Below are 17,853 nucleotides of genomic sequence, written 5' to 3'. Positions count from 1 at the left end.
ATGGAAGGTCAGAGGAATGTGAACAGAGTATGACTGAGGAAACAGTGAATAGGAAGAAAACCTGACAGGAAACAGAAGAGATGCATTATTGGCGAAAATTCCTGTTTGGGCTATGAGTTGAGTAAAATGCACTTACTGTTCTTCACTTTTCCTCTGTTTCACACATGGTTATTCAGAAACTCCACAGAGGCAGAGAACAGAGTTTTTCCTTCCTCGCTTTCCCACAGCTGTGCTTGTCTTTCTCTGGAAAGACCCTCCCTTTTCAGTTGTACCTTAACTTACGTATTCATATCCTCTTTCATTCCACTTCATTCTCACTTACAGCAATTCCTCTTCTGCTCTTGAGCTCCAAGGTGGCTTCTCAGCACGTTGCAGAACTTCTTTGTTACTTTCTTGCCTGGTTGAATGACTTCCACATGTGAGTGAGGGAAGTCAGTAAGGATAGTCCAGTCATTCAGGAAATGCCATTGCCATGGAAAAAGAACAGGTTGGACTTCCAGAAGTTGTACCTAATGCCTGTGCATATGTTTTCATGCCTCTTGCACATTAACTTAGGATATAGTACAGCATGTTTTCGAGTGAACTTTGGCTTCCCTTCAGTTCTAATATTCAGACAATAGAGATGGATCTCAGTCTGCTTGTATCTCAGGCTGGCCATTCCCCATCCCTCATCCCTGTTTTAATAATGATCCAGATTTCTGTGTTTCTTATTTGACAATCTGAAGATCATCACTGCCAAGAGGACTCAGGGCTGATTTCAAAAAATATGAATCAATCTGTTTCTTCCCTGGACAGTCCCTGACCCTGGTATTTATCTTTTTTAATCCCACCAGGTGATAGAGTGCAACTTGCGGGCTTCACGCTCCTTCCCCTTTGTATCCAAGACTCTGGGTGTGGACTTCATTGATGTGGCCACTAAGGTGATGATTGGAAAACAGGTTAATGAGTCATCCCTCCCTGCAATGGAACATCCCATTTTTCCATCCAGATATGTTGGGATTAAGGTACGGTTTCCAAAAGAACAACAAAAACCCCACCACAGAGCCAGAACATAGCACATTAACATACCATTAGTACTTTAATGCCCAGAGAGAACAATTTACTCACTGGCCAAAGGCCAAATTGACCTTTTGTAGCTTCTGTCAAGATAATCTATTTGAAAACTTTAGCGAAAAATCAGAGGAAAATTATCCAGTGAAACCAAATCTTCCTTTATTTTCAGCTTCTAACCTACTCTGAATCCTGTTTATGGGCTGCATTATAAATTTACACTTGCAGAGTTGAACACTGAAGTTCAGGCTATTTCATAATACTATGTAATACACATGTGGACATGCAAAACTTTGTGTTGTGAGTGCCCCCCAGATTTTATCTGCAGGATCTGGGACATGGGCTGTCAAATGCACATAATCTCCTTTATATTCACCACCAGTTAAAATAGGGGTGAAAGTTTTGCATCCTTTGGTTTCAGTAAGGCCAAAGTTTTACTTTTTATAATTACTAAGTTTGTATAGGACCCAACATAGTAAAGTGTACTGTAGATATTTTTGAATGCTTAGTGGAAGAAAAAAAAATTAATTGAAGCTCCTAATCATAAAAATCTAGAACAGTAATGCAGAAAATCCAAGGGATAATGAGAATTGTTTAATTGTTTATACAGAAACTTCCAAGCTTTAATAGCTTCCAAATCAAGTGAAAACTGAGGAAGCAGAAAACCAACATCTTTCTACTAATAAAATGTTCAGACCTATTAAAATTAAAGCCATATCTGTGTCCCAAGCCAGTCAGTCTAGATGTAGCTTTACATTTTATTTTTATGTCACAGATAGGCATTATCTCATTATCTGAAATTCAAACTTGAGACTTTTTTTTTTTTTTTGATGAGTCTAATTTATTTTTATAAATTTCTACTATTTAGACTTGGGGCTTCTGCACTGTTGTTAGCTGAACTGTCAAGAGTTTTGTCTCTCCTGGGAATGCTGGTTACAGAGCGGAAAACCCAGATTTATTCTTTAAAACTTCCCTACAAAGCTTTTTATACTGCTTGTGTTCTGTGTGGATTTGTCAAATATAAAAACCTGCTAACACCTTTGGAAATGCTAAACTTTGAAAAATATTCCAGTTTAGCCTGTTTGTTGTTATCCATGCATCATATTTGCTATCCTCTTACAATTTATTGCTAGTAGTATTTGCATGGAGACAGGATCTTGTTTCTTCAGCAGTTCTTAAAAGAGGATATGAAACTTTTTTCTTCATTCTCAACATAGCTGCTCCTTTGTGAATTAGAGTAACCACTGTTTAAGCTTTAGTGATTGAAATACTGTCTCACCATGTTTGCTTCCAGACTGGTACAAGTATCAGGGCCTGACCAAGATTAAATCCTGGGCAGAGAATGACTGACTAAGTTTTAAATAGGGCTTAGTTGCAGTACCAGAGCCTGCTCCTGATGATGCATTTTCATGGTCATGGCAGATAAAAATTAGGGAGCTGGTGGAAGGCTTTGCTGCTTGTTACCTTTCAAGACAATGTACATTAAAACAATCCACCTTAACTGGCATATCTCAGCTTGAGTTGGCCAGTGTAAACATTTTCTCTTTACTTACAGTGGAAACAAAACTGATCTAAAAGTCACAAAGACACGTGACATTTTTTGAGAAAAGTTTTGAATTTCTCCTGTCTCATTTTAACTGGTCATTGTTATGTGTCATGAAGCAGCAGCTTCATGTTACCCTTGGAGACCTCCAGGGACAGAATTATAGCTTCAAATTTAAAAACAGATACATTTTTAAGCAGAAATCTTGCTGCCTTTATGCAAATACCATTAGTAGTTTAAGATGTGGAGAAGCCCTACAGAAAATTACTTGGTAGTAGGAAATTTGTTCCATGTTTGTTACAAATGGTCATTGGTTCTTTAACAGAGACTTTCTTTTCCTCCCTCCCCTCCATGTTTCTTGTTTTAAGATCAAATTAGACAAGAGAACTCAGAGAGTGCTGTGATCTAAGTCCTAATATAATCATCATCATCATTATCATCAGGGAGCTTAAAATTAGCATATAAAAGAAAAAAAATTACAAGTGTGTATTTCTGGATGTGAGGGAGAGGGAAAATATGAAAATAATTTGCAAAGTTTCATTTTTTTCACACCAAAAAAAGTGCATTCTTGTGGAATAGCTTTATTTCTGCAAATGAAACATTTCATGGAGAACAGCATTCTCTGAAAAATCAACTGGATTCAGATAGTATCTCTCCTTGTTCCATGAATTAAGTGCTTCACAGCCTTTTTGTTTAAAAATGTGCCCTTAAAATCATAGATAGTGGGCTACCACTGACTGAAAATCTACCACTGGAATGTGAGCAGGATGCAAGAGTTAGATGATTGATTTATTGGTGGAATAGATGGTTATTTGTTCCAGTCCATCATCAAGATGCTGAGGGAACTACTTTGCCAAGTATTCCTTTGCTTATCAGCCTTGACCACTGCTTTTTTTGGATCAATTCATGTCTCTTTCTGTCACTTCCAACTGTAGCTGGAATTTTTACATTCTTTTTAAATGATCCAATTTTGATTCTTCCTCCCTCCTTCCTCTTTATTTCACCAGGCCCCAATGTTTTCCTGGTCCAGGCTGAGAGATGCTGACCCTGTTCTCCGATGTGAAATGGCCTCTACTGGGGAGGTATCTTTTCATTGCCTTTAAACATCATGAATCTTTGAAAGTGATCTTATTACTGCCTGAATCAAGATGGCATCTGTACCTTCTTCAGAAAATTGAAAAGATCTTTTTTAGCTGTATAACCTGCGATGTCCTGGAAAACCCAGTTTTTTCAGCCACTGGATGTCCCTCTTTACCTGAATGTCAGCTCCCTGAGTTGGACCTGGTCTGTGTGACAGCCTGAAATGAATTTATCTGAGAGCTGTTGTGTTCTGGGAGACTGTTTTGTGAATTATGTGCTTCTGGACAGACAAGTGGTTACAGCTCCCAACCCCCATGGACACTTGTAGCAGCAGCGACATGGAGACTCCAGGGCATGAGTGGTTGGTCTCGGGATGTGCCAGTTGCTTAAAGGCAGCAAAAATGTGTGGTATTTTCTTGTTGCCTGGTAACCATCAAGGCATGTCCCAAGGTGCAAAAGGAAAGAAAGAGACAATAAAATGTGGTGGCTACAGGGAGTGTGGGCAGGATTAGCTGGGCAGCTTTCCTCACTCTTTGTGCAGCCAGGCTGTGAGGCGCTGCTGGAATGTCTCCTGGTGTGGTTATGGCATGCTGTGAGGGCACAGGGCTGGGCATCTTCCTGCCCAGGATCAGCACCCTCACCCTCACAGGCACAGGTTTCCATCTATATCATCTAAAGTGACACTGACTCATGTAGAACAAAGGATTTCTTTATGAGTTATTGCTGAGCTATCAAGGGCATCCAAAGATACACCCAAATGGTCTTTAAATTTTATGTGTTCTGTTACTTCTAGAATGAGTTGCACTAGCAAAAAATTATTCTGGGCCAGAACACCCTCTTGGGAAAGTGATTAAATACTGAGGCAATTTGATTAGACTTAAGTCTGCTGTACCATCACTAGGCAGGTGGCAGAGCCTGAGCTGCTCCATTGAATGTGAGCTTGGGTATGTCTGCAGGAGCTGTTTTCATTAGGAAATACTTACCATGCTAGTATGAAAAAGTACTCTACCCAGATACAAAGTAAGAACAGCCTTAGGTCTCCTACATCTCTCCAGAATTACTTTATTTTACTCTTCATAATGTGCTAGAAATCAGTATTGCAGAAGATTTCCTTTCAGTGTAGTTAATAGGCAGAAAAAAGCCAAGTGACTTCTGTGACTTCCTGATTTTCAGAACAAAATTGAGTACACAGACAACCTCCTTGCCAAAAAAAAAAAAAAAAATAGTAACTAGGGACAAGAATTATTTTTCTGGGCTTTATACAGAGTTAGAGATTACCATGGTCATAAAAGAGGGATTATTAACTTTTATGAGTTGGAAAGATCCATATTCACAAATGCCATAAAGTGTGACAGTTATGGAAGTCTTTCTTATAGTGAAGTAAGGATAATAACTTGCTTTGGGTAAAATGCTCAGTTATTCCTCACAGACATTTTTCACACACATGGCTTGATCTGGGCTTGAATTTGTCATATCTGTCTGGCAGAGATTTATTTTGCTGTAAGCCATGGTTCCCACAACAGGAGAAGAAGGGGGTCCCTTTGAGTATTGTGGCTGTGGACCATTCCATAATAATAAACCTCTCCTGGAAGGCTGGAGAGCCTACAAGGCAGAGTCTGTCTGTCACCCTAAAAAGTCCAGGATATACATAGAATATAGATACACTGTATCATGTTGTCATGACTTTTTTTAAAATCCCTTCCCTTGTGGGATTTTTGTTTGGTTGGTTTTTTTTTTTTTTTTTTTTTTTACTTCAACAGATCTGGCAAATCATCATTTATTCTTCTTTCATGAAATACTGGTTTCTGCTCACCATGGTAACAGCGAGACCATGAATATGAGGGCTCACTCTGAGATGGGAAGGACCATAAGAGGAAAATGGGAGAGCAATTCTCAATCAGCCCCTTTATCTCATCTGTATATGTTGGTAGATTTGTTATTTCAAAGAGAAAAATCAGTGACAGTTCCTGCTTCTGATTGTTTTTCAACAAGTGTAGAGCTGACCAGAAAAAGTGAAGGTTGATTGGTTGGGTTTTTTTCTTTTTAAACTTTCACAAAAGCTCAATCATTCCTCTTTTTGTCACCAGAATTCCAAATTTTGGTTAGGAATGCACTTCAGCTCCTTCAGAAGATTGTTATCATATGACAGTCTGTAAGCAACCAAGCTCCACATCCAGTTCTGAATGCTGGAGAACTGCTAAATGATTCTTACTGGTTTCTTCCTCAACTATTTCTTTATATAAAATAAATTATTATGAATTGCCCTGATGGCTTTGTTCTTTTCTTAAGTAAATACTAAAATTTTACTTGAACTTTTTTCATCTCTGGACTTCTAATGGAGAAGCGTCTTTATATCCTGTGGTTTTCCTTCACAAGAAATGCCAGGAATACACCAGAGCACAAGCACTGCCTTACCATGGTTTGCAGGCACACAGAGGAACCGTGCCTGTGCACAACTCTCACTGCTGTCTAAGCCTTCTATAATGTTAAATAATTTGCAGTGCAAACCCAAATATTGGAGCAGAGGCTGTGTACAGCATCCCAATAACTTAGCAGAATCAATTGTTACTCCTCGGTGTGCTGTTTGAAACTAAACTATTGCTTATTCCTTCATTATTGCTTCATTAAAATTACGAAATTTGTCTGCAGTGATTTTCTGATTTACTGCCTGTTCCCCATGCCTGCAGGCTCCATGCAAAAGCAGCCTGACTTCTTCTCGCAGAAACAAAAGAGCCTATTTGAAAATGTCATTCCTGTTTCTTTTTAAGGCAATGTTTTTGGGTTGTTTTTGGTTTTCCCCTCATGCTGCCTTCTTTGTGCCTTTCTGCAGGTTGCATGCTTTGGGGAGGACGTGTACACTGCCTTCCAGAAGGCTCTGCTTGCCACAGGGTTTACGTTTCCTAAGGAAGGAATTTTGATTGGAATCCAGGTGAGTCCTAAAAATCAAAGCTGAGAAAGGAGCAACACAGAGGAACTCAGTAGCTTTTGCCTTGTTTTCATTCCTGTGGCTTCATGGCTTAAATTTGTTTCTCTGCATTTCATCTTGAAGTGCAGTAAGACAGCGAGGAACAAACACCATGGAGAGATCTTTACTGGATTCAATAAGGCTGGTCTGGTGGGTTTTCCCTCTGTCTCCTGACAGTTTCTACTGGGAAGTGCAGAAGTTTGCAGTAGGAAGCTCCCAGGGATTGCTGCAAGCAGAGACTTGGGATCAGAGAGCTCTAAGACACGTTTCTGGGGAAACAAATGTTGTAGATGGTCAGTACAGAGAAACATCCCAACCAGAACCCAGAGCTCCCTCTGTGCTCCCTCCCAAACAGGAGCCCTGGCCATGCTACTTTACATATGAACTCCCTTCATCTGTGTATTGCCCCTTGCCCTTTTCAAACTAGTTCCCCTCCAACCCTCCCAAATGGGGAGGCAGTTTCCATGCTGCAAAGTTGGATCTGCTAAGCTTTCCCCATGAAGGCACATGTTTCATTCCAGCGGAGTTGTAGCATCGATGACGGTGCAGAAAAGCTGATGTTGTTGGGGTGTTGTGGGCTGGTTATTGCTGTTATGCTGTTGGGCTGTGAGGCCTCCCCAGGCATGGCACTGTCACATCCCTCTCCTCGCTGGAGTCATGATGGGAATGTACTTCAGTGCATTGGGGTGAGGGGTTGAAGGACATCAGTCTGTCAGCAAAACTGCGGCAATAGAAGAAACTCTCCAACAACATCTTTTAAGTGTTAGAGAATCAGGCATTACTTTATTCTGGCCAGGTTTTTATTCTGGCCAGGATGTGCAATAGAAATCACTCCATCCACACTTGCCCAGGTTGTGCATCATTGCATCACACAGAGTTCTTTACCAGAATTTTCACATATTTATACATAAAAACCCCAAAGAAATTCTTGTTGATTGGTTCTACATTACACAATTCTCAGTATTTGGTCTTCTATTTGTTATCGATCACTTTGCCTTCAATACTAATATGGTTCTCATTCTCTTATCAATCCTTTCCCAGACGAGGAATCTCCAACCACACCAGGGGGTAATGTCTATTAATGTCCATTTATCTCCCCTGTATCTTCTGGCTACTTCCAATCTGTAGGTGTTAAACTCTCAGAGTCTAGGAATCTTCTTTTTGTTGATTGAAGCCCATCAGATCTCACACAGTGAAACTCAAACCATCGGTGAACAGTCTTTTGAAGAGAAACCCAAATTCTCCACCTCCTTGTCAAAGGCAGACAAACCCCTGACTAAAGTTACTTAAAAAATTTAAAAGTTGTATCATTTCCAACAAGTCTTCACCCTTTTCTGCCCCCCACTTTTCTGCCATCAATCCTTTCTTTGTTTGATGACTGTGCACAGCTGATATTGTTCCCTACCCTGCAGCTCCTGTGACCCAGAAGTAGCTCAGAAAGAAAGAGCCAATGCTACATTTTTGTACCGATGTTTCTGGTTTCCACACTTTTCCAGAACTGTCTCCTCTAAGGGGTTGCCTCTTGGATACAGATTCTGCAGGTCCCTTGACTCCATGGTAGACTAGAGCTCGGACTTTAGGGTTTCATCTCTTGCCGTTATCACCGAAAGTTGCTTTGTGTGACAGAAAATTTAAGTGATATCATTATGGGAATGCTCTCCAGTGCAATGGGTTCTGCAAAGAGCCTTTATGTGAGGAAGTTCTGTTAGAAATGAGGCTTGGACTTTTTTGGGTGGAATAAAAGTCTGCTTGTTTATTAAAAAGAAAACCAGGAGCGGAGACTCGAGGTAAGCCCAAGTCCCACTCGACAACCCAGAAAAACAAACCGTGTGATGCACAGGGTGTTCCCTTGGACTCAGGTTCCTCAGGAAGACCGGGGGGGGGGGGGGGGGGGGGGGGCTGAGCCCCGGAGCAGTTCTTATAGTCTCTTTTGATGCTGTGATTGGTGCAGCTCAGATCCTCCCTCTGATGGCTTGTTGCTAGGGTCTTCATTGGTGTTCAATTCTGTCAGTCTCTGGGGCACTGAGTGATTGGTTTGCCCACTAAGCAATAATCCCCCAAAGTGTTTACATCATAATTATTAGGTTATCTTAAGAACATTCTAGAACATTCTCCTCCTTTCTATAGACCCACTACTTTCCCCCATTGGTGTCCCCATCTAGTGGGCACATGGCAACATTACACCCGTACAATCGCAATAACAATTAACTCATTAGCTGCATGCCCTCACTCTTCTAACAAGCAACTTTTAACTTCTTCTCAACCAAAAAAAAAGAACTTTTAACCATTTATTACAGTTCCTGACAGGTTTGCCTTAGGAACAGCCCTGCCCCTTTCACAGGCCTGGATCAGTAAGGAGGTTGTATGTTTCATGATGAACAGGGAGCTAGGCAGAAAAACAAAAAAATCTCGGTTCTTTATCAAGGAATAGTTACTGACTGCATAAAGTGCCAAAATCAGAGACAGTTGTAAACTTTGGGATGTATGTATGTTCCTCAAAACTTTATACACTTCCAATACAACTAGAACATTCTTGGGCCCCATAAAACCATCTGATTGCCTCCTGCCATTTTCACACTGTGCTTGCAATAAGCTTATATGCCCTACATGATTGCATAAAGCTGATAAAACAAAACCATAGAATAGATGAATTTTCCTGTCAGACAACTGGGGTGTGAAAAATGTCTTTGGCTGTTTGTGCCAGCAGAGGATGTGAAGGAAGTGTGTGAAAAGTGGCCAGAAAGGAACATGAATTCTGCTAACACAGGTTACCATGGAGTCCTCAAATGTCAACATATACACACATATCTGGGGATGGAAGCAGTTGCTCTAAGTTACCTCTAATTAGCAGAAAAATTGCTTGCTACCTAGATAAAGTTTAAAAGTTCAGTATGAAACTGTGGCGGCTGGTGAGCCTACGATACAAAGGACAAAGAGCGTCTGAGGCAGTCCCTAGTACCGAAAGAACCTCCCCAGGTTAGGGTGACCAGAAAGGCTTCTCCCAGTATGCTCTGCTTTGCTATGTTAATGTACCCCAGTTCTGCTTCCCTGGTTGGCTGTTGGCCTCTCTGCCCCTTTGTTACCTTGTATGTTCCTGCCCTAGAAAGTTCTCCACTCCAAGTTCCCCCATTGGCCCTTGCCACTCCCCCACTTCCCTATTGGTTGCTTTACCCTAGTCCCGCCTTTGTACCACCCCCGTGCCCTCAGATCATTGGTCTCTGATCCTCAATCCGCTCCCATACTTAAACCGGGATGCTGCGTTGTTTTGTGTTTGTCCCTGGACTCCTTCATGGTGTGGCTGCAATAAACCTTTGTCTGTGGAACTCTACATGGAGACCCTTCCTGCCTCTTTGCCGTCAGCTCATACTACTGGAGTTATCCGTGTGTTTGTGCGTGCATGCGTGTGTGAGTGTGTGGCTGATCCTGCCGAGCGGCTTCGCTAAGGAGATGCTTTTGGAAGATCGCAGCACCTCGTGCTATGGCACAGCTGCCGCAGGCACCCAACTAGCAATATGAAACTCTGGGAAGTTGGTTCTGTGTCTACTGTATATACTGCATATTTAAAAACAGCATTTGAAAACAAAGAAAAGCAAAGCCAGGAGGAGAAAAAAGGAGAGAGACTAGTGTTTAAAATTTACGTGTATTTTCTGGATAGCAGCTAAAGGGGAATGGGCAGGAAAAAAAGTAATTTTAGCTGTAGAAGGCATTTATGTAAGTTCTGTGTTAATAGCTGTTAAACTGAGCTGAATGTTCTTTGTACAAAGGTATTAAGAAAAAAAGAAGGGAAAAAGAAAAGATAAAGCCAAAAGCTCAACTCCACAAACCTTTTAAAAGTAAGAAGATTCTGTCCTTTTTAATGAGTGGTTTACAGTTCATTTTCTCACAAAAGAAACTTGAAAACAACAGATCAGTCGCTTAAAGGTCTCTCTGCATCCCAGCATATTTGTTCTATAATTAAACTACAAATCAAGAAACATAAAGTCAATTCTGAGAACCAGGTATTGCCCTCTCCCCAGTCTGGAGATTGTCACCTATGTACTTTTCAATGGTCTGCTTTGAAACAGAGGGGAAATAAAGTCGTGTGAGAAGGGAAGGTTGAAATGTTGACCTTCACCTGACATGCAGACTATGAGTGACCTTCTCTGAGTATTTGGCTGGAGAAAAGGAGCGCTCCTCACTGCAGAAACAAGAGGGACAAGGAATGAGGCATCAGGTGGGCTGTAAACAGTAGTAGCAACTGTTCTTGTTTCAATCACAAACGTGAACCCACCTGCCTCAAACAGGCAAAGTTGTTGGGGTATCCTCAGAGGGAAGCACAGTCTCGGGACAGATACCAGATAGCCTGTCTCGATCATCACTGGGTATTTTCAAACTACAGGATAATTTCTGCAACCTGTTCTGGCGCTCTGGGGGCTGATCATTGTTGGGAGCATGTACACAAGCCCCTTTGGTTGTCTCCAAGGTGCTGTGGTTCACCTACAGTAGATGGTGAACTCAAAGCACACCCCAATTTTGAAGGCTTCATTGCTTCATGACTAGCACCTTGCTCTGATTTTTAGTCTGGATTTTTATGTCTTGCAGAGAGAGAAATAAGAAGGAAAATGGTCTTGAATTCTGTTTCTCTCCAAAGCAGCTAGGTTCGTATTTCAGTGATTTGGTATGCTGCACATTTATACCTTTGCTGTTAATCATGTTGAGGTGAGAGGACACTGCCTCCTTGAAGGTAAATGTCAAACGGATATAGTTAACAGGAGTAGAGAGGGAGATCTTGGTTTCCTTGCAAATGTTTCTGGGGTGTTCTGCAAATCAAGAGTCAAATGGTTGTGCTGTGATCTGCAGTCCAAACTGAGCCCAGTATGCCCAGGCAATGAACCCACCTTGTTGGGGAGCTTCCAGGCTGGCGTGCAGTTCCAGTGGTAATCCTCCTGGTGCCATGCTGAGCTGTGGAAACCCAGGTCATCATCCCCAAGGTCAGGCACGTGAATGCTCCTTGATGTCCAGGGGACAGCACAAGGCAGGTTGGGCAGCTGATGGGGACTGTGAGCCTGCTGGGTTGTCTTTCAGCTGTGAGCACTCCCTGACACTGCACAGGTCAGGGATCCCCAGGATCTGAGAGGTCTGATGCTCTCCCACGGTAGATGGAATACGACTTCCATGTTAGACAAATGAATCTCTGCCAGTTTAGGCAAGCTGATAACCTACCTCTTTCCACAATCTGGAGAAATCTGTGATGCTGAAACCCTGAGTCTGCCATTAAATAATTTATATTTTATGCAAAAGGAGTTGAAAAGCTAGGGGTTTTTTTCTTTCCTGATTGGGCTAAGCAGTGATATCTCTGGGATGGAGTGCATCTGTCTTTACATCTATGCTGGTGACCACAAGACGTGGAAAGCATTGATAGAGTATTTTATTTTTGCATCCTGGCAGTCCAAGTCTGTTGTTTCAAGGTAACTTTCTGCCTTGGTTCCTTATAGGCCAGAATTTTTGCATCCTCCACTGTGGATTTGGATCCAGAATTCAAGATTATCACAGGAGATGGGTTGGCTTCATTTTGAGCTAGATCTCAGTGAGAACTGATGTAGCTGCATTGAATGAACTAAGGATGTAGCCCATTACAAATAGCAAGGCTTGCTGGCAAGCATGAGGGGTTATAAGAAATGGAACTTTTCTGATAAAGGAAAAAAATGCAATTCTTCTACAACAAATACCTTCCACTAAGTAAATATGCTTGTACTTTTCACCTTTAGTAACTAATGGTTTCTTACACAGGTTATTTCAGCCGGCTTGTAAATCTGAGGCTGCCCCGATGCAAGCTGACAGCTGTAATTTCTTTCCATAGAGAGACTGTTTTGTGTGTCACAAGTGTTCAGTACATGTTTGACAGAAATTTATAATACTATTGTGAAAGCCAGCACCCCTGACCAGAAGGCAGAACCATTCTCTCTGACTGGGAAGCTGCCAACCCTGTCACATTGTATATTTATATTTTCCAGTTAATGTACAGAACGAGACGGCTTTCAGGATGAGGTTCTTTCCAGAGTGCTCAGAAAAAAAACCTGTTTACTCCTTTTCTTCTTAGGAAAATGTTGACCCTTCAGGATATTGCTCTCTCATCCATATAGGTTAAGCTATCAGTAGCTCTAGCAGGAATAAGGGAGCTTGTAATAATCTTACTTGCAAATGGCCAGACCAGGCTAAGGTTAAAAGCAAGGTTTGGCTTGCCTTGGCAGTGAGAAGGGCATGTGTTGCATCTGATCTTTGTATTGCTGTACCTTCAACATCCCAAAGATACTTAGGCTGATACTTTCGCTCACCTGTACTCTAAAATGGCTTGTTCAAGTGCAGATGTCTACAGGAGGTTGTCTTATCTTTCTAAATGATGTTGGATCTGGGTATGCATTTTAAGACAATCTTTTGAAGGTGCTGTAAGTCAGGCATTCAGGTCCTCATGGGAATATGGTGTCCCAGTCTCCTGACTCCCTTTCCATATGCCCATGGGACTTAGAAATGAACTCATACATGTACAAGCTCTTATTCGTGTGAATGTGCAAACAGAGCATTCAAAGGCAGCCCGAAGCCCATCCATATATGTTATGTGCCAGAAGAGAAAGCAAATGTTTGGGCAATGATTGAAAAGATAATTAAGAGCTGAGGAGACTCTGATTGGTGTATTTGAGAAGGCAATTGCCCAGATATTTAATATACACTAGTAAATCTTTGGTGGTTGCAGTCCGACTTAGTATGGGAACACTTACTCTGGTGTAACAAAATATGTCTTAGCTGGGAGTGACTTGGGCTTCAGGATCAAGATAGTTGTCTTGGGAATGGTGCCGTACATGCACGTGCAGACATTTCTGTCCATGCCCACACTCAGCACAGAAAGGTGTATTTGCCTCTTAGCACAATGTGGAGGAGCTTCATGTTGCCCAACAATGTACTGTTTCCAAATCCTAGCTTTAGCGCTATATCTAAAAAATTTCCTTTTTCAGAAGTCCTTCCGCCCCAGATTCCTCAGTGTGGCAGAACTACTGCATGAGCAAGGCTTCAAGGTAGGTGGTTCCACTTAGTTAAAGCTAGAGAGCTTTGAAAATCTGAAATGTCCTCAGCCTGCACAGGAATGTTGGAGTTTTTTTGGAGATAGACAAAAAGGGGTATTTTTAATGTACAACAGGGATTTTTAGCTGAGTGATCCATAAAGTCAGCAGGTACCACCCAATTAAAATTTTTTACGAATGTTTAATTGAATGTCTGTTGTGAGGGCAGGAACAACACTGGCTCTGCTATCAGCCTGCAGCTGAGATGGACATCTCCAAGAAACAACAATGCCAATACGATGCCATGTATGGCAGGAGACAAGGGAGGGAAAACCTTATTTATGGAGAGTATCTGTATAGTGCTACATTTTCAGTGATACTTGCAAGCTGCAGACACATGAACTTTTTGGTGTTTACATCACTCTTGTAACTCTGTATCATTTCGCATCCATATCTCTATGGAAAAGCAACACAGCCACAGAAGATTGGTGAGAGTTTTACTTTTCAAAACTTAGTGCTAGGCATTAAAAAGAAAAAAAAAATGTGGCCAAAAAAAATTACAAGTGATTGAACTTAAGCCCTATTGAAAGTCACAGGGATTTAGGTTTGCCTAAGCCACTTCACTGCTTCTGGAAGTACTACTACCATTCACTGACTATCATCCATCAGGAAATCACAGATAACAGAAAGTTGGGAAGGTTGTTCTGTACTCTGTGTGTCTCTCTAGATGGAGAAACACCCTTGTTAGGAGAAATGTCCTCCAAAATCAGCTCTGACAACAGCAAGGCTGTGTGTTGGGTCAGGCCCACATGAGTTCAATGAAAAGTTTTGGTGTTGTGAAGTACACAGTAAATAACCCTTTTATTTCCTGTGACAGCTTTATGCCACGGAAGCAACCTCAGCCTGGCTCAATGCTAATGGTATCCCAGCAAATCCTGTGGCATGGCCATCACAGGAAAGCCAGAGTCCAAGCCTCCCTCCGGTCAGGAGGTAAGAGTAACACTCACCTTGTCAAATTTGTGTTTACAATCCAGGACAGCAAATGCAAGGGGCAAATTGCTAGTCCTGTTGAAAGCAACGGTAAGAATTTAATGGGACTTTGGATTCAATCCAAAAGTTTTGCTTTATCTGGTTCTGTCTGGAATTGCCACAGCAGGGATGTTTCAGCTTAATGAACATCTCTTTGAACAGTCCTGTTTAGTATGGCTTGGATGTATTGCTCCATGTTATATTTTCATGCAAGGACACATGAAATCTGAATATTTAGCCTTTTAATGACAGTCAATTATGCCTTTAACAGAGCTGTGCTGAGCTGTATCTAGGCTGAATACTGCTTTGCATTGCTGACTAGAACTGAAATAAAGTCCAAAATCCTGAATAAGGCTTAATGCCTTAACCCCTCAACCCACTGTTTCTTGAGCGAAGACTAAGCTCAAATGACATTTTCCAATATTGTTTAGCTGCATGCCTGTGCTGTTCATCAGAGGTTTTTATTAGGAAGAACACATTGTCATACTGTCTTGTGCATTGTCTCTTCAGGCTGGTGAGGGATGGGAAAATAGATCTGGTGATTAACCTGCCCAACAACAACACCAGGTTTGTCCATGATAATTATGTGATCCGGAGGATGGCTATTGACAGTGGGATTGCTCTGCTCACTAACTTCGAGGTACTTCCCATATTGTTATTTCTCCTCTTAGACATAAGAGCCTTCAGAGCTTCCAAGCCCTTGTGACCATAGATTCCAGTCTGTTTGCACCCTCATTATCTCTGGCAAATAATGTATCTGAAAATCATGACAACACAGTGGTTTGAATATATCTTCATTTTGCTACTATACAAAATGACATTGCTCTGAGTAAAACCAAACCAAATCAAACCAACCAACCAAAATATTCTGGAGTCCTGCACTGTGCAGCTGAAGTTGCTGCTGCATCATTTTCACTTCAGAGCAAACATCTCACACAGGGTTGCATGTAACATCTTTAAATTAGGCATGGGAAGTGCTTTTTAGTGGAATATGTTCCTGGTATGGTCCTTAAACCTTACTGCAGGATGTAGCTGGGCTTTCTTGAATGATCCTTGGGGCAATCCAGTTCAGAAGTGCCATCCAAGTGGAATTGCTGCCTGTCCTGTTGTAGTCCCCAGTTGCCAGTCATTACTGGTTTGTGGCTCCTGACAAACCCCTTTCACACCTGATGGGGAAAAGATATTTGGTAATGCAAAATGGAACTCCTGCTGCCAGCAGTACCTTGCCTTCCTTTGCAAGTGGCTTTGCCTGTCACAAAAGAGCCTCATCTGGCTCTCATTAAGCATAGCAGCCAAACTCCTACTGATTTTGGTGGGTACTGACACAGAACAGTGACTTGAACTGCTGTCCAGCTGTTCAAAATCTCCTGTGATTGGAGTGAGTGGAGAGCAGGGAGAATGACAAGCTGCAGGTTCATAGGATAATGGCCAGACATGATTAGCAGGAATGGGGAATTGAAGACCCATCCTTTGCCTACTAGCAAAACACACTCTGACAATCACAACAAGGGTCCCCATCCAAAATTTATTACCACACCTGCTTGATGCATTTCATGGAACCATTTGGATTGTAGAGTTTTAATCTCTGAGTTTGAGAGAGGAAAACAACCCTGGTTCTCTTTACGTTTGGGCTGTAGGGAAAACAACAGCTCTCATGGAACAGAGCTGTCTTGCAAAGGAAGCCTGGCACATCTGCATCTCTCCAGCTGGACACGCAGGCTCCAGAGGGCTGGAGCTAGCTCCTGTGCACAGCTACCTTGAAATTGATATTGATTTGGATGGACTCAAGGACTGGACCTGCACCAGGAGGTTTCAGGGTGACAGAGCAGAAGTGTGGAGCCTGCTCTGTCATGCAGCCTTTGCAGTGCTCACTCCTCCTCTTCTTTGTATTGACAGGTGACAAAGCTTTTTGCCGAAGCTCTCAAATACTCTGGGAAATTGGACTCCAGGAGTCTCTTCCACTTCAGACAGGCTGACAATGGAAACGCTGCGTAGAAGAACTCTCTCCAGCCTGCAATCTTACTGCTTCTGGCACCTCAAAAGAGAGGGGATCTCAGATATCCACCTAACCACCTTTCCATGTATTTTTCTTTTGTTTGGTCTTTTTCAGCCTGCAGATTTGATGGGAGAAGAAAGCTGCATGTGTGTGTCCTAGAATGGCTTCCAAGTTCTGCTCAGTCCTTCAGGCTATTATCGTTACTGTTTTTTACATTCTAATTCAATATTGTGAATTCAGGTGGCTCTCCCTGTATCATAAAGACTCTTTCTCAGCCTTGTGTCTGGCTTCAAAAGTGGAGAACTCCCCAAAGACTTCCGTGTGTTGCTGTCCAACTTTTTGTGCCGTGATTGTGGGCATTAAAATCAAATCCTTTGAAAATGAGGTGAAAGTGTTGCAGTGCTTTACCCCCTCCCAGTTAAATGACCATTTCATTTTCATTCCCACCTTCTCTGCTGCTTTTTCAGCTCTGGCAGCACCTTCAACTGCTGTCTGTGGAGCAGATCCCCGCTGTGACACAGGAGGTGTTATGCTTGGCTGTCTGCATGGCAGAAGACTTCAGCAGCTCTGTGGCCAACAGCACTGTGTCCTGCAGCACATGCAGAGTCTCCTCTAAACCTGTACCAGCTAAGGAATATGTGTCTGTCTTGCTTCCCCTGTGCTGCAGTGTGTACACAGCACACCCAGGAGTCCGGAGTATTCAAAGCTGGACAACTTCTCTGATACTTGCTAGAGTAAGCTGAAGTGGAATGTTTTCTTCCAGCCACACTCTGCCTGCCTGAGATTCCAAATCCAAGACACTGCTAGTCTTAGGTACCTACCTCTTATATATGCCCCAATACCTGCAGGCTCTGCCAAGAAATACTGCTGCCTCTGGTGCTGGATGTCTGGTGGTGGAGCTGGCTACCACCTAGCAGTGCTTTTTGAAGCTATCAACACTGCAAATAGTGCAGTTAAGGTGGTGTGGATGAGATAAGCAAACCTGGGCTGCTTCTTGTGTGTGCTCCAAAGTTCCCTTGGGTCTCAAGAAGCTTTGAGTGTGGAGAGAGGATCAGGGTGAAGAGGTTTTCTATTTGGTTTTTTTTTTTTAATTAATGCTGAAACATTTCAGGAAGGATATAAAATCTGATGAGAGCTGTTGCTGATATACACAAAG

At 42.2% G+C, this 17,853-nt stretch overlaps 1 protein-coding gene across 1 annotated transcript in view; it reads left to right on the top strand.

The window, feature by feature from the left end:
• CPS1 (carbamoyl-phosphate synthase 1) overlaps positions 1–17,081 on the top strand; it is a 98,622-nt gene extending 81,541 nt beyond the window's left edge. The window contains exons 32-38 of the mRNA XM_048310348.1: positions 834–1,004; positions 3,601–3,675; positions 6,504–6,602; positions 13,628–13,687; positions 14,550–14,662; positions 15,212–15,341; positions 16,598–17,081. Coding sequence (XP_048166305.1) covers positions 834–1,004; positions 3,601–3,675; positions 6,504–6,602; positions 13,628–13,687; positions 14,550–14,662; positions 15,212–15,341; positions 16,598–16,696 — 747 coding nt within the window. The 3' untranslated portion in view covers positions 16,697–17,081. The remainder of the gene's footprint in view (positions 1–833; positions 1,005–3,600; positions 3,676–6,503; positions 6,603–13,627; positions 13,688–14,549; positions 14,663–15,211; positions 15,342–16,597) is intronic.
• Positions 17,082–17,853: the final 772 nt, after the last annotated feature.

The sequence above is a fragment of the Corvus hawaiiensis genome, chromosome 7, assembly GCF_020740725.1.
Source record: "Corvus hawaiiensis isolate bCorHaw1 chromosome 7, bCorHaw1.pri.cur, whole genome shotgun sequence".
Lineage (NCBI taxonomy): Eukaryota > Metazoa > Chordata > Aves > Passeriformes > Corvidae > Corvus > Corvus hawaiiensis.
Note: the sequence above shows the minus strand (reverse complement) of the source record. Positions and strands in the feature narration are given on the sequence as shown.